The 24,491-nt window shown below is 44.0% G+C and overlaps 1 protein-coding gene across 1 annotated transcript in view; it reads right to left on the bottom strand.

The window, feature by feature from the left end:
• LOC135563945 (ETS domain-containing transcription factor ERF-like) overlaps positions 1-21,925 on the bottom strand; it is a 62,838-nt gene extending 40,913 nt beyond the window's left edge. Inside the window, 1 exon segment of the mRNA XM_065007935.1 lies at positions 21,623-21,925. Within this exon segment, the coding sequence (XP_064864007.1) occupies positions 21,623-21,642 (20 nt within the window). The 5' untranslated portion in view covers positions 21,643-21,925.
• Positions 21,926-24,491: the final 2,566 nt, after the last annotated feature.

The following is a 24,491-nucleotide window of genomic DNA, read 5'->3' as shown; positions in this document are numbered from 1 at the left end:
CTTGGGTGAACTTGTTATGGTTGCTCCATCTGTGGAGGAGTACTGACTGATACTGCCAGTAAAGCTGCTTCCCCTTCCCACCTACCATTCTCCTCCCTCTCTACTTTTCTCTCTTTGATTCCCCCTCCTCTCTAGGAAGGAATCATTCTCACCTTAATTGCTGTTAAATCGGATTAATGACTGACCCAGGACATGTTTACTTAATAATCTCTCTTCTAGTAAATCTCCCCTCTTCCTGTACATCACTTGTATACACTCGTCTTCATCCTCTCTCCCTCCGAGTCACTCTTACGGAGTCACCAATCTTACCCCACTCACCTGAGCTCTCTCTGCCTGATTCACCCATCTTACCCCACTCACCTGATCTCTCTCTGTCTGAGTCACCCATCTTACCCCACTCACCTCATCTCTCTCTGTCTGAGTCACCCATCTTACCCCACTCACCTCATCTCATCTCTCTCTGTCTGAGTCACCCATCTTACCCCACTCACCTCATCTCTCTCTGTCTGAGTCACCCATCTTACCCCACTCACCTCATCTCTCTCTGTCTGTCTGAGTCACCCATCTTACCCCACCCACCTCATCTCTCTCTGTCTGAGTCACCCATCTTACCCCACCCACCTCATCTCTCTCTGTCTGAGTCACCCATCTTACCACACCCACCTCCTCTCTCTCTCTCTCTCTCTGTCTGAGTCAAACATCTTACCCCACCCACCTCCTCTCTCTCTGTCTGAGTCACCCATCTTACCCCACCCACCTCCTCTCTCTCTGTCTGAGTCACCCATCTTACCCCACCCACCTCCTCTCTCTCTCTCTGTCTGAGTCACCCATCTTACCCCACCCACCTCCTCTCTCTCTCTCTCTCTCTCTCTGTCTGAGTCACCCATCTTACCCCACTCACCTCATCTCTCTCTGTCTGAGTCACCCATCTTACCCCACCCACCTCCTCTCTCTCTCTCTGTCTGATTCACACATCTTACCCCACCCACCTCCTCTCTCTCTGTCTGAGTCACCCATCTTACCCCACCCACCTCCTCTCTCTCTCTGTCTGATTCACACATCTTACCCCACCCACCTCCTCTCTCTCTCTCTGTCTGATTCACACATCTTACCCCACCCACCTCCTCTTTTTCTCTCTGTCTGAGTCACCCATCTTACCCCACCCACCTCCTCTCTCTCTCTGTCTGATTCACACATCTTACCCCACCCACCTCCTCTCTCTCTCTCTGTCTGATTCACACATCTTACCCCACCCACCTCCTCTCTTTCTCTCTGTCCGATTCACACATCTTACCCCACCCACCTCATCTTTTCTCCAACATCCTTACCATTTATTTTACACTCTTTACAGTTCTTGCCCACTGCTTCTTCTTGACAGTTGTTGATGTTTTGCCAGTTATGAGCTCTCTCTCCCTCTTTCCCTCTCTCCTTCTTTTTCCTTCTCTCTCACTGTCTGTCTTGCCTGCATGGCATGTTGGAGTGTGTGTGTGTGTGTGTGTGTTAGCACTCATCGATGTGGGCCTGTCATTGCCTCCTAAGTGCTTTGGCAATACTAGGGATCTGCTGTCATGCCAGTGCGACTAATCTCAATCGAATGACATTGAGCTCGTATTGAGACGGCGGGAAGGGACATGAGCGTGTGTCTGGATGCTCGGCCAAGCAGCTCCCTCAGTCACACACAGTAGCACAGTCTGGAAGTCAGTCTGTCTGGTGGATGGTCTACTCTTTGTCTGTATCTGTGTCTGTCTGTCTGTCTATCCGCGGTCTCTTGTTCTTTCCTCTCCAACCATCTGTCTTTCTATGCCATCTCTCAGTCTCTCTTACTGTATTCTCTCCACCATCAGTCCATCTGTCTTTCTATGCCATCTCTCAGTCTCTCTTACTGTATTCTCTCCACCATCAGTCCATCTGTCTTTCTATGCCATCTCTCAGTCTCTTACTGTATTCCCTCCACCATCAGTCCATCTGTCTTTCTATGCCGTCTCTTACCTTATTCTCTCCACCATCAGTCCAGCTGTCTTTCTATGCCATCTCTGTCTCTCTTACTGTATTCTCTCCACCATCAGTCCATCTGTCTTTCTATGCCATCTCAGTCTCTTACTGTATTCTCTCCACCATCAGTCCATCTGTCTTTCTATGCCATCTCTCAGTCTCTTACTGTATTCTCTCCACCATCAGTCCATCTGTCTTTCTATGCCATCTCTCAGTCTCTTACTGTATTCTCTCCACCATCAGTCCATCTGTCTTTCTATGTCATCTCTCAGTCTCTTACTGTATTCTCTCCACCATCAGTCCATCTGTCTTTCTATGCCATCTCTCAGTCTATTACTGTATTCTCTCCACCATCAGTCCATCTGTCATTCTATGCCATCTCTCAGTCTCTTACTGTATTCTCTCCACCATCAGTCCAGCTGTCTTTCTATGCCATCTCTCAGTCTCTCTTACTGTATTCTCTCCACCATCAGTCCATCTGTCTTTCTATGCCATCTCTCAGTCTCTCTTACTGTATTCTCTCCACCATCAGTCCATCTGTCTGTCTATGTCAATGTCTGGATAGAAAGAGCAGTATGCATTTCACGCACAAGGATTAGCCATTATCAAAGTCCACCAAAGCATTAACGTTTTTATGACATCACTATCAAAGCGATAATTATGACTCAGCAAAAGAAACCCCCAAAATAAAATTAACTTGGGTTGAGCATTGTCATTAAGTCCTTTCAAAGAGCAGAAGGTTAATCAACTGAGGCCATGCTATAGTTCAGACATTTTTCTCAAGGGCGTGAGGACAGAGAAAGTGGGTCCATTTCTAAACCACTGACACTTTTTTGTTTTAATGAAGAAAAGTCTCCGACTGGCTTTGTGTTCTAAAGCTCATTTTCCTCTTTGTTGCTCGGTCTTATTGTTGGACTAACATCCTACTGCCTCATGAATGCCTCAGAAATCTGCCAATCATACAAGGTTATGCTTTTCTCAACTTTACACGTTGGGGGACAGACATAGCTGTGAGATAATACCACTGTATGTTAACTCTCTACTAAGTTTACACAAGCTGCCAAAAATAAGGTCAAAACCATTACAACTAAGTATACTCTTCCTGTCCAGAATGAATCCAGGAAACATATAGAAAGAGCATGAATCGATTAACTTTCTCTGTGTGAATATAATGTAGAAGTAGAGATGTCCATGATGCTATGTCCATGATGCTATGTCCATGATGCTATGTCCATGCATGATGCTATGTCCATGATGCTATGTCCATGCATGATGCTATGTCCATGATGCTATGTCCATGCATGATGCTATGTCCATGTTGCTATGTCCATGTGGCTATGTCCATGATGCTATGTCCATGTGGCTATGTCCATGATGCTATGTCCATGATGCTATGTCCATGATGCTATGTCCATGATGCTATGTCCATGAGGCTATGTCCATGTGGCTATGTCCATGATGCTATGTCCATGTGGCTATGTCCATGATGCTATGTCCATGTGGCTATGTCCATGATGCTATGTCCATGTGGCTATGTCCATGATGCTATGTCCATGTGGCTATGTCCATGATGCTATGTCCATGTGGCTATGTCCATGATGCTATGTCCATGATGCTATGTCCATGTGGCTATGTCCATGATGCTATGTCCATGTGGCTATGTCCATGATGCTATGTCCATGATGCTATGTCCATGTGGCTATGTCCATGATGCTATGTCCATGATGCTATGTCCATGTGGCTATGTCCATGATGCTATGTCCATGATGCTATGTCCATGTGGCTATGTCCATGATGCTATGTCCATGCATGATGCTATGTCCATGATGCTATGTCCATGCATGATGCTATGTCCATGATGCTATGTCCATGCATGATGCTATGTCCATGATGCTATGTCCATGCATGATGCTATGTCCATGTTGCTATGTCCATGCATGATGCTATGTCCATGTGGCTATGTCCATGATGCTATGTCCATGTGGCTATGTCCATGATGCTATGTCCATGATGCTATGTCCATGTGGCTATGTCCATGATGCTATGTCCATGTGGCTATGTCCATGATGCTATGTCCATGTGGCTATGTCCATGATGCTATGTCCATGTGGCTATGTCCATGATGCTATGTCCATGTGGCTATGTCCATGATGCTATGTCCATGTGGCTATGTCCATGATGCTATGTCCATGTGGCTATGTCCATGATGCTATGTCCATGTGGCTATGTCCATGATGCTATGTCCATGATGCTATGTCCATGTGGCTATGTCCATGATGCTATGTCCATGTGGCTATGTCCATGATGCTATGTCCATGATGCTATGTCCATGTGGCTATGTCCATGATGCTATGTCCATGATGCTATGTCCATGTGGCTATGTCCATGATGCTATGTCCATGATGCTATGTCCATGTGGCTATGTCCATGATGCTATGTCCATGTGGCTATGTCCATGATGCTATGTCCATGTGGCTATGTCCATGTTGCTATGTCCATCCACTTACAGCTTCAACGCCCATTTGGCTGTAACCAGTTTACTTTCCTATTTTCTCTCTCTCTCCCCCTCTCTCTACATCCCTCCCCCTCTCTCTACATCCCTCTCCCTCCTTCCCTCTCTTTCTGCCTCCCGCTTTCTCTCTCCACCCCTCTCTTTCTCTCTCCACCCCTCTCTTTCTCTCTCCACCCCTCTCTTTCTCTCTCCACCCCGCTCTTTCTCTCTCCACCCCGCTCTTTCTCTCTCCACCCCGCTCTTTCTCTCTCCACCCCTCTCTTTCTCTCTCCACCCCTCTCTTTCTCTCTCCACCCCTCTCTTTCTCTCTGCCTCCCTCACTCGCTCTCTCCTCTTCCTCTCTTTCTCCAGTCAGGATTAAACATTTATCTCTGCGGTTCTCCTCTCCTTTGGCCCTAAACGCCATGTGGATGATAAGAGTCGCTGGGATTTGTCAAATTGTGTGCCATCGATTAACTGACCTTTCACTCCTGCGAGTCTCTCAGCCACTCCACTAACTGCAGACAGGCCAGATAGAGAGAGAGATAGATGGATACATCTCGCTGTTATTATTGTGTACAAGTTTGTAGTTACCAGGTGTGCCGGGGAGAGGGGACAGGGGTAGGGGGTCAAGGGGATAGAGATTAGGGAAAGGGAGGGGATAGAGGAGACAGGGGGGGTAGGAAGAGATAGACACAGGGAGAGGGACTGAATAGTCCTTCAATTGTCCTATAGGTGCAGTATGTATGGGGATAACTGTATGCATTAAAGAGAGGTTATAGGTATTGTGAGCTTTGCTACCCATATTGCATTATACAATCAGGTCAAGAGAACTACGTTTTTCTCTTATAACATAAGAAACAAAATAGCTTAGAGATCTTTGCTTTTATTCATTATTGAGCTTATCACTTTAGACAGACAGTGCTGATCAAAGTTCAAAGGGCATTGTGAAACCCATTCAGTATGAGGTGCAGTCACATTGGTTCAATTATAATGAGAAAATATTGTACTTTGCCTTTTTGCGGTGCTTAGCTATAATGTTTTATTGACATGATAACAAGTATTGTCAATAGGTCTATTTTGGATTTTGGTCTTATTTATAGTTGAATAATAAACCAAAAAGTTGAAACATAAAAAACATGATTTCTTTCGGATAAACATTGGTCAATACATTCAGTTTGTGAGAGACAGTAGTCCTAACTGAAAAGCTAGAAGGGATATTGTCATCAATGGAGCGGGCTGCCACCAACCTGGACTCCCGCGTCGCCCCGCCTCAGAGATGCACCTGAGGCCGAAGCCCGAACTCCAAACACCCCACTGAACTGGACCTCTTTGGGCTGCGCTGGTTCCGGACGGAGAGACGAGGGAAGTCCCGCGTCGCACTATAGTGATGTTACACTAAAAAATGAATAGTTTCGTTCAATTTATTTGTGATTCAACCCATTTAAATATGTATTTAATTTAATAAACGAGTTAACGTTTATTCCGTATGTAGCCTATTGTTGGCCCTATAACCACGTCAAACACAAACACCACGTCGTGTTGGCTATGAATTTTCATCATCATGGCCTAGTGCTTCCCCAAAAGAGAAGACACTCTTGGGGAAGAAATAATCAAACACATGACAAGTGGAAGATATTCGTGCTTTCTTCCAGTTGAACAGAACCGTCCCTGGGACTTGAGTTGTGTCCGGGAGGGCCACTTCAGCCTCTACATCACAGAAGAGCACAATGACAGGTGGAACCACTCCACCCATCCGATCAATCACCTTATTTACTCTTGACTGTCATGGCGAGAGGAGAGGAGACGGGTGGACTGGTGAGATGATACAGGGGTAGCCTACTGGCTCAGGCAACGAGTATTCCCTGGAATTGAATGCCGCGCATCATCACTGAAGTGGGCCTCCTAGCGTCTCATACACTATCGACAGGGCGCTTGCCTTCCTCGACACTATATTGACCGCACTAACTAGCTGCACTTCGATCACACCAAATTAGCTTCCAGATGCAAGACATTAAGGATAATAACGTTTTCAGAAATCAAACTACACGGCGCTCATTTCAAAGTATGCCTAGGCGTTTTACCCCGAATATTTCATGGTGCTATTAGCATTAGAAAGTTGATTGTGGTTGAGAAGCAACATTCAACTACGAGGCGTTCATAACACTGGTACCGAGCCTGAACTAAATGAGAAGGTGAATAGCGGTGCTATTCATGGGCAAATGGTTGACCTTCTAAATTTGCTTTAATTCTACAAATGCATTTCCTGAATTTAAATATATTATCCTTCCTCTGTGTGTATCCAAAGGTTCATATATGTGAAATGATTGATATGGCTCCTCTATGTAAGGTGTAACGGTGCGTATGGGAACATTATCAAGAGATTATCCAGGAAAATTCTACATTTAGAAGTGGAGAAATGTCAGATTATGCATTTTCCTCAGTGGATTGATTAACATGACGATATTGACCTCAACAGGTCACGTTAAAGCCAGGCAACACGGCAGCTCGATATCACAGACTTTTTGGACACCTGCATGTGCAGGCATTTTGTAGGCGACATACTTTAAATTGATAATTGAATAATTATAATATATTTAAAATGTAATCGTTCATTTTGGAGTTCCTTGTCGACATATTATATTGTTGTATGCCTGTGTTGTATGCCTTTATTTTAGTTTTGTACCAGAAAGTCATGGGATTAGAATTGATTATTTTGTAAGATACCGTTTTAACGTTGTAACAATTACATCTGTCATTATTGCAATATATTAAAATGGAACAATACTAATAATACTACTAGCCTACTACTACTATTACTACTAATAAGAATAAGAATAACAATAATATAGCCTACGTGTTTGCCAAAACGGCACACAAATAGGCCTACCAAAATGTGAGAAGAAATTGTTGTTATTATTATTATTATTATTAACTTATTTAATCGATTCGAATTAAGTTAGAAACAACTAAAATAACCGATAGTTTATAACAAATGTAGCCTAATTGGACAGGCGAAGAACTTCAAGCCCAAACTCAAGATGAGGGGGAGGGAGGGCAGGGTGAGGGTGAGGGATGTGGGGAGAGATTTCCCTAAATGCCATTTAATGTCGGAAATATTTCTACCAAATATTGACAAGAGAAAGATCGAGGCAACCGGGAAGAGGCGGCACAAACCGCGGATATAATTAAATGAATGGTCAGTTTGGAGATGAGAGAAAACGAGGTTTGACACTTCCACCTAAACACTGCAAAAACTAAACCAAGACAAAACAAAAATATACAGAAAGAATGTAACTTTCTAAGTAAACAATATACATTGAATTATAATATATTTTTCATTGAATGAGAGTGCAGGGAATTTTTGTTATTTTTTTACTTTCACAATTTCGGACATTTAGTCCATCAAAAATATATCCTTAACCAAGCTTTCTGCCTTCCTTTTATCATGGATACAAATCTACACTGTTAACTATTTCTGTACACTATTTTTCGTAATTGACGCTGAATTAAATGAAATGTATTATTATTATTATTAGGCTCTTATCATTATTCCATATGCACAGCATTGTCATTGTCGTCACCATTGTCACGTCTATATCATAGTAATAGCAATGCAAACCAATATACGATTAGATGAGTAGGTCTATAGTCTATTAAAATTAAGACAACTTTAATTTAAGCCTTGAACTCAGCAACTCACAGTAGATGCTTGTGAGCAGTGGCAAAGTTGTGCAAAGTTAGATGATATACTGAATAATTGAACAGAGAAAAAATAAACATTCGGTCGGGTTAGGTGGACCTATTGATCTATCTCTTAATCTGGAATAGTTACATGCATCTATTGATTTATAAACACTGTTTATCTAGAAATGTACTGGCACAAATAATTGATAAGGTACACCCACGGTGCCCATAAATATGCATCAACGTTTCACCGGGGTAAACAACTTTTTTTTGTGGGGGGGCAAGTCAAGTCAAACAGAGGCTAGATTATTCCAAAAGATTTGAGAATTTTCTCTGCATCTATATCACTGTCAGGGCACCCGTGATCAGCATCGACACATCTCCAACTCCCATCTAGGCTAAACACGAAAGCGCGCGCACACACACACACAACTCTCTCTCACACACACACACTCACTCACACCTGAATTAGAAAAGCAAATAAACTCACAATACCACTTATTTAAACTGCGATTAAAATTATATTATAATCGATTATATTCTAATAAACGTATTATTTTTTTCAAAAAAATCAAATGCACATCCAAATTTGCCTAGCCTATTTCCAACTGTATGGTGTCCCTATCACAACAAATAACAGCATTGTAAACAATGCAGTAATAACCAACGAGTAATCTAACCTAACAATTCCACAACTACTACCTTATACACACAAGTGTAAAGGGATAAAGAATATGTACATAAAGATATATGAATGAGTGATGGTACAGAACGGCATAGGCTATATGCTGTAGAGTATAGAGTACAGTATATACATATGAGATGAGTAATGTAGGGTATGTAAACATAAAAGTGGCATTGTTTAAAGTGGCTAGTGATACATGTATTACATAAAGATGGCAAGATGCAGGAGATGGTATAGAGTATAGTATATACATATGAGATGAGTAATGTAGGGTATGTAAACAATATATTAAGTGGCATCATTTAAAGTGGCTAGTGATACATTTGTGGGGCTATTATCTAAAGCCTGAAACACAAACTTTAGGTCTGATTTTGGATACCCAACCGTTTTGTTACAATCATCCGCAAACTTCTACTCGTGCAATGATGAATGGGTCTGCCAAAATCACTGTTTCCCTGGCATGTTACATGTATTTGCATCCTGGCTCACCAGAGCGTGAAAAAGATGACACAGATAAATGCAACTGCGGCCAAACATTACATACACTTTGTGAAGGTAAATTAGGCTGTGTCACTCATACAGACAGAGACACACACACACACACACACACACACACACACACACACACACACACAGAGAGAGAGAGAGAGAGACGGAGACCAGGTTGCGCATAGCCGACATTAGACGCCTCTTGCTATCCGTGTGAGTGCCTGTTTAATTGACTGATTGATACTGTGGTGTGGAGGTGAGGGTTAGACGTAAAGCGTTAACAAATAGAGACACTTAACGGCTAATCCGGGCCAGCACAGACAGCTCTGCGCGGGAGACAACTCCCCCCTCCGCAAAACCGGAGAGCAGCAGTGGTCTCACATGCTGGTGAAGACTGGAGACTCAGATGTGACTCCCCAAAATCTAGCCTATTTATGATTGTTCACTATTTCAGGTAGGCTACTATATCCAGACTGGAAGCTAACTAGTAATTTTCAAAACTAAAATAAACAATGATATAGATAGTTAATCGAATCTAAAGTAGCATTGTGTTACAAGCTCAGCCTAATAACAATATTAATAATAATTATCCCAATAATATTGGTTTGTTACAAAAAGTAAACTCATTAAAAAAACACATCCAAAATCTAACAAACAATCATATACTTTTTCTAAAACTAAAACATTTGACGGCCAAATATATGGCGTTATAGACGATGACATACCTCAGGATTCTTTGCCCAGTAGTTCAGTATTCTTTCAACAGCCAAAGCGTGAGCAGTCTACCCAGGTGTGAGATCACTCTCCAGGCGTTTGTTCCAGTAGCGCACCGAGCCGGGGACCGTGGAAGCAGCACTACACTAACAACCTCGACCGAGGGAACTGACAGAGGGAGGGAGGGAGCGGAGGAGGTGTGCATCTCTCTGTGTGTAAGTAGTTAATTAGTAAATCCCCATTCGCTGTGCCTCGGTTCGGTTTGTTTTCCCCGGTCGACAAGCCGAGAGGAAAGAGAATTTGAAGTAGGATTCGACCCGTTTCCGCTCCTGTGTTTCGTATATGAGGTTTGTGTGTGTGTGTGTGTGTGTCTGTGCACGAGTTTTACTGTGTATATATATGTGTGTTTTTCCTTTCACACTCTTCTTTTTAGTCGCGCCGCCACAAGAGGAGCCCCTCTATCTTACGTCCTCACTGGTTCATCACATATACCTCCTCACCCTTGCTCTGTTTTAGTGCCATTTTCCAAAAATTTCAATTTACCGAAATCTATGTCCATTTTTTGTACTCAACAATGCAATTACGCGTCAATTAACAAAGTATTGTTTATTTTGCACCGCTAACCTATTTCAGGACAGGCTTAACCCTTTCCCGTCAATTCAGTCTATTCCACGTTGGTTCAACGCAATTTCCTTGAAATGACGTGGAAACAACCTTGATTCAACCAGTGTGTGCCCAGTGGGAAGACGTAGAATTAAGCCCCAAAATGCACCATTGTGCACTCAAAGTGACACCGTCAAACATCGGTATTCTATCCCTTCACATATTCGCTCCGCTCACTATCCTCATTATTCTTTCAGACTGAATCCTCACTATTCTTTCAGACTGAATCCTCACTACTCCTGGTTAGATTCCCATGCCAGATGATGCCTAAAAACCCATAATCCACCGCCACAGCCACTGACATTTCTAGAGGGAATTCATCATAATAGGTCAAAGAAAAGGTACAGTATCATTCACTTTCACAGTCAATGGCCATTTATTTCCTCTTGCCACACATCCAACATTCAATTAAGGGGTGTAGTTAAATGTCTGTATGGGACACAATTCCCTAAATATCACTGTATACACCACAATTACTAACAAGAGTAAAAAGACACATAGGGCTGCAAGAGGAAGGCTGTACCGCTACGCTATACCACACACACACTTCAATGTACATCCTCAGTCCCATGCCAGCAATCGACCCTGCCCTAACCAACTTGAATTACTTAATTGATCCTCAATCAGCTACTTAATAATCAGTTAGGTAAACCTATGGAACTCACTCGAGTGCAGAGAGGTGCAGTATCTGACAAGGGAGTCACCGAGACAGAGGAGAAGATGGAGAGAGGGATGTGGTGATGGGGTGCATGCATGGGTAGCGAGAGATAGAGTGTGTGTATCACAGGAGGTTGGTGACACCTTAATTGGGGAGGACGGGCTCGTGGTAATGGCTGGTGCAGAATAAGTATCAAATACATCAAACATATGGTTTCCATGGTTTCCATGTGTTTAATCCCATTCCATTCGCTCCATTCCAGCCATTATTATGAGCCGTCCTCAACCCCAGCAGCCTCCACTGGCGTAGACACAGGGATGAGGTAGAGAGATGGGAGTACGGCAGGTGAGACAGAAAACACCATACAGATAGTGAGGATAGAGAGAGATATGGGTAACTGTCAAAATAAAGGAAACACTTGAGTAAATGAGAGATACAAAGTATATTGAAAGCAGGCGCTTCCACACAGGTGTGGTTCCTGAGTTAATTATGAAATTAACATCCAATCATGGTTGGGGTCATATATAAAAATGCTGGGAAGGCCATTATTTTGTCTACCATGGCTATGCCCCCATGATGTCGCATCGCTCTGATAGATTCTACAAGTGTCTCGAACTCTATGTCAAGGTGCATTGAAGCTGTTCTGGTTCTTTGTGACCCAACACCCTATTAAGACACTTTATGCCGTTGTTTCCTTATTTTGGCAGTTACCTTTTAAGTCCACAGCAGATATTCAGAAAAACAACTTTCGGGTCAAACAAGAACAAGATACCAAAACACACGCGCGCGCACACTCGCGCACACACACACGCACATACACACACCTCTTTACCGCCCTCTGGTGTGTCCTGTGCTGATTTGACTGTCTGGGCTTGTTACTTAACTTCTAAAGATGTTTGTGCATGTTCTGCATGGCGTCCCCATCCTTTCTCTTCCCTACGACCCCTTCTATGTCCATCTAACCTTTTCTGTTCATTTTTCACCTCCATGTTCCCTTGAGTTTCCATGCAAGTTTCCCCTATAACACCAAACGTATCATCATACTGTGCTGAAGCATGCAATTATAAGTCCTTGATATTAACCCATGTCTGTTTACGTGTGTGTATCATAGTGTTTACACACGTGTCTGGGAGGGGGGTTAAGTGTGTGTGTATATCATAGTGTTTACACACGTGTCTGGGAGGGGGGTTAAGTGTGTGTGTATATCATAGTGTTTACACACGTGTCTGTGAGGGGGTTAAGTGTGTGTGTATATCAGTGTTTACACACGTGTCTGGGGGGGCAAAGTGTGTGTGTATCATAGTGTTTACACATGTCTGGGAGGGGGGCTAAGTGTGTGTGTGTATCATAGTGTTCACACACGTGTCTGGGAGGGGGGTTAAGTGTGTGTGTATCGTAGTGTTTACACAAGTGTCTGGGAGGGGGGCTAAGTGTGTGTGTATTGTGTTCACACACGTGTCTGGGAGGGGGGCTAAGTGTGTGTATCATAGTGTTTACACACGTGTCTGGGAGGAGGCTAAGTGTGTGTGTATCATAGTGTTTACACACGTGTCTGGGAGGAGGCTAAGTGTGTGTGTGTGTGTATCGGGAGAAGGGGATACCAGACACATACACATACTCAGCAGATGAAAGCTCCGCCAATTCTCTCATAGTCCCTAAGGATCATAGGAATATTGATATGGACACTGGTGTGTGTGTGTGTGTGTCACAGCCGAAAGGGTGGAAGCAGTGGACAATACAGTACCTCCTAACCACTGACCCAAGGCCAATCCCAGGCGCCTTATAACACCAACAGGGTTGAATCAGTAGTGTGGTCACTGATCCTAGATCTGCGCTTGAGATGTGGTTCCGGGGTCTGGTAGGCATTCTGCCAGAGAGTAGTGGTGGAGGGGGAGGATGGATAACTGACCTACAGCATTCCCATTGATTGAGGTAATTAATATAAGTAGAGCAAAGGAATTTTAGCTCACTTTTCACTGTATAGATTTGCTGTCTCCTTATATTTTGTATGTTTTATGTCTTTTCAATGCAAATCCAATGTATTTTTTCCCCGTCAGATCATGACAGCTAATTTGGTATAAGAGAGATTTTGATAGTGGAGGTTTTAATTGTGGTAAAACAAAGACGTGGATTGATTGATTGATATACAACCTAACAGCAGTGTGGGTGTCAGACTGCTTTGGAGTGAGGGGTTTAGAATCTAGTTATTTAAGTCCATACTACTGTACATTTATCATGAATTTATACAGTCTGGGATTTACTGTAAAGTTCTATTTCTACATCTCTAGACTTTACTACATCAACAGTGGTATTGGCAGACGTTTTTACCTTGTTTCAAAAACGAGTCGAGAGAGAGAGAGAGAGAGAGCAAGTAGATAGGCCTAATAGGTACAGACAGAGATTGGGAAAGAGAAGGAGAGAGGATGTAGAGAGAGGAGGAGGGAGAGAAGGGGGGACGGACAGACAGACACGGAAATCCTCATAGACACTGACAGAGTCTGTGTGTGTGTGTGAGGGGGGAAGAGTCAGGTAGGAAAAAGAAAGAAAGAGGGGGATAGATAGCGGGAGGTGACACAAGCAGGACAGACAGGAAGACAGAAAGAAGAAGGTGGGAAATGGAGAGAAAAGGGGGGGAGCAAGCAAGAGCTGCACTGCCTAGTCTTAATCTGAGCTGTTCTAATCAATAGCCCATTTCCCATTGTTGCCAGAGCCCTTCGATCGCTACACCAGGGAATTAACACACCCACTTTAATCTAGAGGGGGGAGACAGGTCTGGGGGAGTGGGGCAGGGGGGGGGTTAAGGGGGTGAGAAGGGAGCAGCTGTGGAGGCATTCTCAAATGAAATCAAATCTAATTGTTATCAGTGTAGGGTCTGACGTTATTACTACCAGTGTTACAATTATCCCCAGCATATAGCTCTTCTTTTCCCCATTAGTCTGTGTGTTAGGGTGCAAACTGGATGAAAATAATCTGAATGAGGGTTTATTTGTTTCATTTTTCTGGTTTTAGATTGAGTTATGGATGGGGTGGGGTGGAGTGGGGGGGGGCTGCTCTTCCTTAGACTGACAAATACTGAGCTGTGTTGTGTTGAGCTAATGACTGCTTCATGATGCCTACAGTCCCCTACTATAGCCCACTTCATGACACAATGCAAAGCAAGACATCATGTAAATCTGTTTGGATCTCCATAGATTCCATAAGTCTACCCATGACTCAAGGTAACTGTCTATAGCTTCACCTGCAGCGGGCTACTGATAGTCTGTGTGTCTGTGGGAGTATCTACCCTACTGCTCAAGTCAGTCTGCCTCGTCTTTAGCCTGCTATTGGTTAGCCTCATTAATGCAGAATCAAACAAGTATCCAGAATAATTTTACTAAATCAAATCAAAGTTTATTGGTTGCGTACACAGATCTGCAGATGTTATCGCAGGTGCAGCAAAATGCTTGTGTTTCTAGATCCAACAGTGCAGTAACACCTAGTGATCAAAAAACTATACAGACATAATCCAGAAAAAATATAAAATGACTTGTAAAAAATGATCCATGACTAGAATACAGTATACTATACTGCGAGGAGCCGACAGAGATGGCCGCCTCACTTCGCGTTCCGAGGAAACTATGCAGTATTTTGTTTTTTTACGTGTTATTTTTTACATTGGTACCCCAGGTAATCTTAGGTTTCATTACATACAGTCAGGAGGCACTACTGGATATAAGAGCAACATCAACTCACCATCATTACAACCAGGAATACGACTTTCCCGAAGCGGATCCTGTGTTTTGCCCACCACCCAGGACAATGGATCGGATCCCAGCCGGCGAACCAAAACAACGTCGCAGTAAAAGGGGCGGTCTTCTGGTCAGGCTCCGGAGATGGGCACATCGTGCACCACTCCCTAGCATACTACTCGCCAATGTCCAGTCTCTTGACAACAAGGTTGATGAAATCCGAGCAAGGGTAGCATTCCAGAGAGACATAAGAGACTAACATTGTTTGCTTCACGGAAACATGGCTCACTCGAGACAAGCTATCGGAGTCGGTAAAGCCAGCTGGTTTCTTCATGCATCGCGCCGACAGAAACAAGCATATTTCTGGTAAGAAGAGGGGCGGGGAGGTATGCCTTATGATTAACGAGACGTGGTGTGATCATAACAACATACAGGAACTCAAGTCCTTCTGTTCACCTGACTTAGAATTCCTCACAATCAAATGTCGACCTCATTATCTACCAAGAGAATTCTCTTCGATTATAATCACAGGCGCATATACTCCACCCCAAGCAGACACAGACGGCCCTGAACTACCTTTATTTGACTCTATGTAAACTGGAAACCACATATCCTGAGGCTGCATTCATTGTAGCTGGGGATTTTAATAAGGCTAATCTGAAAACAAGACTCCCTAAATTCTATCAGCATATCGATTGTGCAACTAGGGCTGGTAAAACCCTGGATCATTGTTATTCTATCTTCCGCAACGAATATAAGGCCCTCCCCCGCCCTCCTTTTGGAAAAGCTGACCCCGACTCCATTTTGTTGCTACCAGCCTATAGGCAGAGACTAAAAGAGGATGGCATGGCAATCAAACAAGCTAAGCGTCAGTATAGAGACAAAGTAGAATCACAATTCAACGGCTCAGACACAAGAGGTGTGTGGCAGGGTCTACAGTCAATCACAGATTACAAGAAGAAAACCAGCCCCGTCGTGGACCAGGATGTCTTGCTCCCAGACAGACTAAACAACTTCTTTGCTCGCTTTGAGGACAATACAGTGCCACTGACACGGCCCGCTACCAAAACCTGTGGACTCTCCTTCACTGCAGCCGACGTGAGTAAAACATTTAAACGTGTTAACCCTCGCAAGGCTGCAGGCCCAGACAGCATCCCCAGCCGCATCCTTAGAGCATGCGCAGACCAGCTGGCTGGTGTATTTATGGACATATTAAATCTATCCTTATCCCAGTCTGCTGTTCCCACATGCTTCAAGAGGGCCACCATTGTTCCTGTTCCCAAGAAAGCTAAGGTACCTGAGCTAAACGACTACCGCCCCGTAGCACTCACTTCCGTCATCATGAAGTGCTTTGAGAGACTAGTCAAGGACCATATCACTTCCACCCTACCTGACACCCTAGACCCACTCCAATTTGCTTACCGCCCCAATAGGTCCACAGATGACGCAATCGCAACCACACTGCCCTAACCCATCTGGACAAGAGGAATACCTATATGAGAATGCTGTTCATCGACTACAGCTCAGCATTTAACACCATAGTACCCTCCAAACTCTGAGACCCTGGGTCTCGACCCCACCCTGTGCAACTGGGTACTGGACTTCCTGACGGGCCTCCTCCAGGTGGTGAGGGTAGGTAACAACATCTCCACCCCGCTGATCCTCAACACTGGGGCCCCACAAGGGTGCGTTCTGAGCCCTCTCCTATACTCCCTGTTCACCCACGACTGCGTGGGCCATGCACGCCTCCAACTCAATCATCAAGTATACAGACGACACTACAGTGGTAGGCTTGATTACCACTCGGAGTGTGGTGTCAGGAAAATAACCTCACACTCAACGTCAACAAAACTAAGGAGATGATCGTGAACTTCAGGAAACAGCAGAGGGAGCATCCCCCTATCCACATCGACGGGACAGTAGTGGAGAGGGTAGTAAGTTTTAAGTTCTTCGGCGTACACATCACGGACAAACTGAATTGGTCCACCCACACAGACAGGAGGCTGAAGAAATTTGGCTTGTCACCAAAAGCACTCAAACTTTTACAGATGCACAATCGAGAGCATCCTGTCGAGCTGTATCACCGCCTGGTACGGAAACTGCTCCGCCCACAACCGTAAGGCTCTCCAGAGAGTAGTGAGGTCTGCACAACGCATCACCGGGGGCAAACTACCTGCCCTCCAGGACACCTACACCACCCGATGTCACAGGAAGGCTATAAAGATCATCAAGGACAACAACCACCCGAGCTACTGCCTGTTCACCAGAAGGCGAGGTCAGTACAGGTGCATCAAAGCAGGGACCGAGAGACAGAAAAACAGCTTCTATCTCAAGGCCATCAGACTGTTAAACAGCCACCACTAACATTGAGTGACTGCTGCCAACATACTGACTCAACTCCAGCCACTTTAATAATGGACAAATTGATGTAAAAATGTATCACTAGCCACTTTATACAATGCCACTTAATATAATGTTTACATACCCAAAAATTACTCATCTCATATGTATATACTGTATTCTACACCATCAACTGCATCTTGCCTATGCTGTTCTGTACCATCACTCAGTCATATATTTTTATGTACATATTCTTCATCCCTTTACACTTGTGTATAAGGTAGTTGTTGTGGAATTGTTAGGTTGGATTACTCGTTGGTTATTATTGCATTGTCGAAACTAGAAGCACAAGCATCTGCTAACCATGTGTGTGACAAATAAAATTTGATTTGATTATACCTACATTCTAGCTTTTCTGTGGGGTCCAGCATCAAAGAAGTCCCCCTACATCAGTCTGCTACTTGCCTGTACTATCCCTAGCCTCACCATCAGTTTTCAGGGGCGGCAGGGTAGCCTAGTGGTTAGAGCGTTGGACTAGTAACCGAAAGGTTGCAAGTTCGAATCCCCGAGCTGACAAGGTACAAATCTGTCGTTCTGCCCCTGAACAGGCAGTTAACCCACTGTTCCTAGGCCGTCATTGAAAATAAGAATTTGTTCTTAACTGACTTGCCTAGTAAAATAAAGGTAAAAAAATTTAAAAATTCATTAGCTAGGGCGGTAGATTGGTTCAATTGAAGAACCTATATTGGACTCAATATAAAATTGTAGAGCAAACCTCAAATGACAGCTTTTTCACAGTATAGTAATTTTGGTCAGAGCCACATACTGCATACTGTACACAGGACTTATACTATCTGGGGAATAGGGTGTCATTTTGGACACACTTTTAGTGTCTACAGCCCCGGGTGTGGCCTATAGGGCTTTGCACATCCAGCCGAAGGAAACATCCTTGGGGGTAAAAGGAAAGACTGCATGACAACTCTCCTCTTCCCTCCCAGTCTCCCCCAAGGCTAGCGCCCAACTTTTCCTTGAATCCATTCCACTTCCTCCAGTCCCCTTTTGAAGTCATTTCATAACAGAGCAATTTTCTCGTTAGCGTTGGTCTTTAATTGTGGGTAATTAAGCGTGGTGGTGTGGTGGAGGGAGCGCTGCTTGGCCGACTACGGGGAAATTAGCCGCAGTTCAGCTGTGAAATATAGGGTTAAGTGAGAGAAGGGGGGGATAACAGTAAGGACAGAGGAAAGGGGAAGGATAACAGTAAGGACAGAGGAAAGGGGAAGGATAACAGTAAGGACAGAGGAAAGGGGAAGGATAACAGTAAGGACAGAGGAAGGATAACAGTAAGGACAGAGGAAGGTAAAACAGTAAGGACAGAGGAAGGATAACAGTAAGGACAGAGAAAAAGGGAAGGATAACAGTAAGGACAGAGGAAAGGGGAAGGATAACAGTAAGGACAGAGGAAAGGGGAAGGATAACAGTAAGGATGGAGGAAGAGGGAAGGATAACAGTAAGGACAGAGGAAGAGGGAAGGATAACAGTAAGGACAGAGAAAAAGAATGAAGGCAATTCACAGGCACTGATAAGAGGGAATATAAAGCAAGACTGCATAAGCAAGGAACAATGTTTTTCCATCTATTTTACTGTCAGTTGGTTGAATAAATAAACAGATAACACATCTAGTATAATGATCTCTTTATGTAGTGCAGTCATCTAATAAGATTACCTATAGACAAACATCCATGCAACAGTCCTCTGCCATGTCTCAGCCAAACTCTGAAGCGGATCTAGCTGACATGGAGTGGATTACTGACTTTACGAACTGGGAGTGACCCTTGATTAAATGTAGTACCCAGCTGAATAAAGCCCCCGTGCCCTTCACATCCGTTAATGCGTTTATGTAAGCCCGCCTAACGGCTATAAACGTCGGAAGAGCCATAAAGCAGATGAGGAATGATTGGAGCCATTGACTGTACTGTCGTCTCAGTGCTGGAGGACTGACTCTGGACCTGCCTTTATGACTGTTTTAGCTCTCATGGAACCATTCAACCTGACAATAATCAACCTGTTAAAGTCAACATAAATATCACCTCAGTCGACCAACGTACAAGACAAATAACTGAACCACTGTGTTTCTGAGAGGTGTGGATGTTAATGTAGGCGACCTAATCATTTGATGAGGCTCAAAGCCACTGATCAACCAGCCAGGTTGTTCAAGATTGACGTTGAAATTGGACGTCTTTCCATGTCCTGAGAACATTTGGAAATGCCTTAAACCGGCCACTAGGGGCAACAGTGAGCGCTATTGCCATCAAGTAGTATTTGGTTTTGATGGGGTGTTGTGGACAGGGTGCTGGCATGTGCATAATCCCAGGACTCTGAGTCAGAAGGTTGTGTGTTCAATACAAGTCGTGGACACCGTTTATTTATTTTTGGTTTTAACCCTATCACAAACCATAACCCTTACCTTAACCATTCAGAACGAGTGACTAAACTTGACCTTTAACTACGACATTTGACCTTCGGGAAAATGGAACAATAGAGAGCAGCAGGAGCATCAAAATGTGATGTTTGGAGAACATGGATGAACGTCTAATTCTGCAGTGAGACAGAGCTTGTTGCTTTTCCAGCCAGGCATACTGAATAACAAAAATATACCTGTGATTGATATCATTGAAAAACAATCCTATCCTTACTTGGCCTTTACCTCTGGCCCAGCCAGTGTTTCATGCCTAATGCTTTAACCTGACTGATCACACTGTGGCCCATCTAGATACAGCACTGACACTGCTACAGAGATACACCTCACAGGGGCTTGACTGAATGGTGTCACACTTTTTCTCCATCCCTAGCAAACACAGCTGATTAATGAAATTGCATTCTAAACTGAAGATCATGATTAGGTGATTGGAGTCAGGTGTGTTTTCTGGGGCAAAATTGTGACACCAATCCGGCCCTCGAGGACTGGAATTGTCCACCCCTGCTCTACAGGTAACTTCCACCCTCAAATATACACCATTTTAAACCTACTTACATGTATAAGTGCTGCAAGCATTAACTAAGGCCAGCCACACACTGTATGAGTTTGAGGCTTACCTTGCACATTCATGCACACAAGCACATGAACACGCGTGCTCACACACACATTCTGTACCTACAACTTCCGTTCAGCTGTGCGAACATAATTGCAAAAGGGTTTTCTAATGATCAATTAGCCTTTTAAAATTATAAACTTGGATTAGCTAACACAATGTGCCATTGGAATACAGGAGTGATGGTTGCTGATAATGGGCCTCTGTACGCCTATGTAGATATTTCATTAAAAATCATCCGTTTTGAGCTTCAATAGTCATTTACAACATTAACAATGTCTACGCTGTATTTCTGACCAATTTGACGTTATTTTAATGGACAATAAAATGTTTTTCTTTCAAAAACAAGGACATTTCTATGTGACCCCATGCTTTTGAATGGCAGTGTACAAAACATTGAGGACACCTTCCTTATATTGAGTTTCACCCCCAGAACAGCCTCAATTAGTCTGGTGCCCGAAAGCGTTCCACAGGGATGCTGGCCCATGTTGACTCCAATGCTTCCTAAAGTTGGCTGGATGTCATTTGGGTGATGGACCCTTCTTGATACACAAGGGAAACTTTTGAGCGTGAAAACCCCAGCAGCATTGCATTTCTTGACACAAACCAGTGCGCCTGGTACCTACTAACATACCCCATTCAAAGGCACTTACATATTTTGTCTTGCACATTCACCCTCTGAATGGCACACATACACAATCCATGTCTCAAAGCTTAAATATCCTTATTTAACCTGTCTCCTGTCATTGAAAGAGCAGGTGTTCTTGATGTTTTGTACACTGAGTGTAGGCCTACATTACAAATGCAACCCAACACGTTCTCATCAAAGAAGCAACTCAATTTCTCGTCAGAGAAGCATCGCAATAGCAAAGGAACCGGCGTAGATCTATTTGTAGACGCATTGAGCGCAGTACAATACTCCCGTGCGCATTCTGTAGATCAATCAATTTCTGAAGGAGCCACGTGTTTTTCCCCCTCAATCTCTTGAGCTCTCTGTTTCCAGAGCACTCCGACGTCTTCTTTTAGTATTCCTCTCACTTAGTCTAATGTGTCTATCCAGAGGCAATGGGAAGAGAGCATGCTTACCTTCTCCGATGCGCTCTCATCGACTTGGCAGTAGGTCCCACTTGAGTTTCCGGGGTCCGGTCGACGTAACTGACATAGACAGAGCTTTCTGACGACTGGGAATCAACTCATGAGCACTTTTCACTGCCCATCCTCCACATGTGCAAAATAGTAGGCTAAAACAACTCAAATAAATATAAATAGGCTAATAAATAGGGTAGGCTATAGCTATAAAAGTTATTGATAAACAGAAAATAATCGGAATATTGAGTATTAGGTTAAAGAAAAACGGACCTAGTATGAGTAGACTAGTGTACACAACCAGGCTGGTAAAGAAAACAAACACAACTCTGTTGAAATGTCCTGCCTGAAAACAAATAGGCTAGTTTGCTAAAAGAAAAGAGGACAAATGCAAAAAAAAGTTGTCCGCTCTAAACGTTTCCTATGTCACTTCCATCTGCGTCCGCGGTGCGTAAGAGATGGGACAGGAAGAAGCTGCGAACCAGATGGAGACATGACGAGAAACAATGCTATATGAGAGGGCGAGGCAGGTTGACAGTGCTTGCTAGGGGGAGAGCAAGCGAGCATGACAGAGAGGTCCAGGACGCGGGGAAAGAGCAGAGCAGAGAGGGGTGGAGAGAAAGAGATTGAGAAGCTCATATGGGTCTAGCCCTCTACACCCAAGCTGGCTGCACTTAAGTTTTTCTATCTGCTCTGTAAAATATGTTCTGCGCGTGTTCCTGTGTGTCCACGAGACAAAAAATTGACCAGCCAACTGAAAGCAAAGTGGAAGACCGCCACTGAAAATATATGTACACGGTGGCCAGATAGAGGATCGATCAGGTTATAATTTTTCCAAAAGTCGGGGAAAATAAAGTTCTTGGAGGAATGAAATTTGAAAACAGATGGCGAATCTCGTCGCCTTAAATAAGATTCGATCTCTTGGAATGGAGTGTAGATAATATTTGGTTGGACGTTTGATGAAAATGACAGATTTTTCATTTTGGACAGGTGGGGGTAGAGAGGGGTGATGGAGGACAGGGGGAAGGGGTCCAGGGGCGGGTGACAGTGGGAGTGAGACTACGTGCAGGTGGTAGAGGGTGTGTCTAGGGACAGAAACTAAACTTGGGAGAAGAAAACGGTGTATTTCTTCCCTTAGAGCTTATCCCATCCTCATCCCTCTATTTCTACCCCCACGGCGTGGTAACTGCCCCTCCCTTCTAACCCCGCACACCCTCGGCGTTCCACAAAGAGAGAGAGGGGGGGAGAGAGAGAGAGAACAAGAATACCAAATAAATGAGAAATTTTCGTACAGGCCCCGCTTCCGTGCGTTTCATGCTAGCAATAACAATTAAATATCGACCGCTTTCCCGGCCGGAGAGAACCTGAGATACCCTGAGACTGCCAAGTACCGAGACCCCCGCGCGCACCCCCTCCCCTCTATTTCTCCATCTTGCTCATATGCACTCACTCTCCTCCTTTTCTAGTCATCCCTCTCTCCTTCTTCTAATCCAACTCCGTCAACTCAATCTCTTCTAATTTTGTGTAACTCATTTGTCTTGATGCTTTCCATCCCTCCTCCCACCATTTGTCATCAGCTGCAGCACTCTTATCATCGTTTTTTTTGTGGTAGCCCTTGGCCCAACCTCTGCTTTTCTCTCAACACAAGAAAATATGCCTGTGACTTTATTCAAATCATATATAATGAATTGATATATGTTGCCAGCAGAGTAGTGGTTATATTTTGTCATATGAATAGTAGAACCTAGGGGACCATCTTCAGCTCAGCATCTCCCTCTCTAAGTTGGCCTAAACTGCTTGTAGTATGTCTACATTTGGATTATTTTGATTTGAGTCATTTAGCAGACGCTCTTATCCAGAGCGACTTACAATAGTGAGTGCATGCATATATTTTCATATTTGTTCATACTGGTCCCCCGTGGGAATCGAACCCATAACCCTGGCGTTGCAAGTGCCATGCTCTATCAACGTAGCCACATGGGACCATATTTACTATATAGTCCCCTTTTAGAAAGGGATCTATGGGTCTAACTAAAACAATGCCTTTTATTTGCAAAAACATTTATGGTTTCACACTGTAGCCTTCTATAGCATGCCTACTGTGTTGTATATATAGGAAGGGAAACAGGTATATCTAGGACATGGGGGGCCAATGCAGGGGCCAGAGGACCTAAAGAGCCAATGCAGGGGCCAGTAAAAGGGCGGCAAAAAAACAGGTAGACTCCATTCCCTTCCAACAGCGTTCTTTAGTTGATTGACGTGTCCCCTAGATTCATGGAACTCGTGACAAGAATGTGAGAGTGGTGGCATTATGTTGGACTGAATTCTTGAGCGCGAGCAATACCAACTTTCCAAACGAATTGCACAGCTATCAAAAGTTTCTCCATCAATGTCGTTGTGTCTTCTCGCTGCTCTTTATATTTTTTTTCCGCCTCAGAACTTCTTTCTCTTCGCACCCAAGTCATTCGATTTCTATTTATTCATCCACCCCTCCACCCCAACCTCCCCTCTCAGCACTCCACCTTTGCTCTCTCCTCATCCGATCTGGACGTTTTCACACCTCTCCGCATCTTCGTCCCCCTATTAAAACCAATTTCTCCCCATTGTCGCCCTATTTCTCTCTTTTGCCATCCCACTCCGTTCTTCCCTCCACCTCGTTATCTCACCGTTAGGATTTAATTAGTTAATGCATTAATTATCTACGCCCCAATACCTGCACCATTAACATACATTCCCCCCAGCCCTCTCACCGCCCAGGCCTCCAGGCTAGCTGTGGGTCCGTGCACAAAAAAATCCCCGTTTTTCCCTTTTACCCCATGCCTCTTTTTCACTCTATTTCTCGGTCTTCCACTCTTTGCCCCCTACCTAT

Source organism: Oncorhynchus nerka, linkage group LG3 (genome assembly GCF_034236695.1).
Source record: "Oncorhynchus nerka isolate Pitt River linkage group LG3, Oner_Uvic_2.0, whole genome shotgun sequence".
Lineage (NCBI taxonomy): Eukaryota > Metazoa > Chordata > Actinopteri > Salmoniformes > Salmonidae > Oncorhynchus > Oncorhynchus nerka.
Note: the sequence above shows the minus strand (reverse complement) of the source record. Positions and strands in the feature narration are given on the sequence as shown.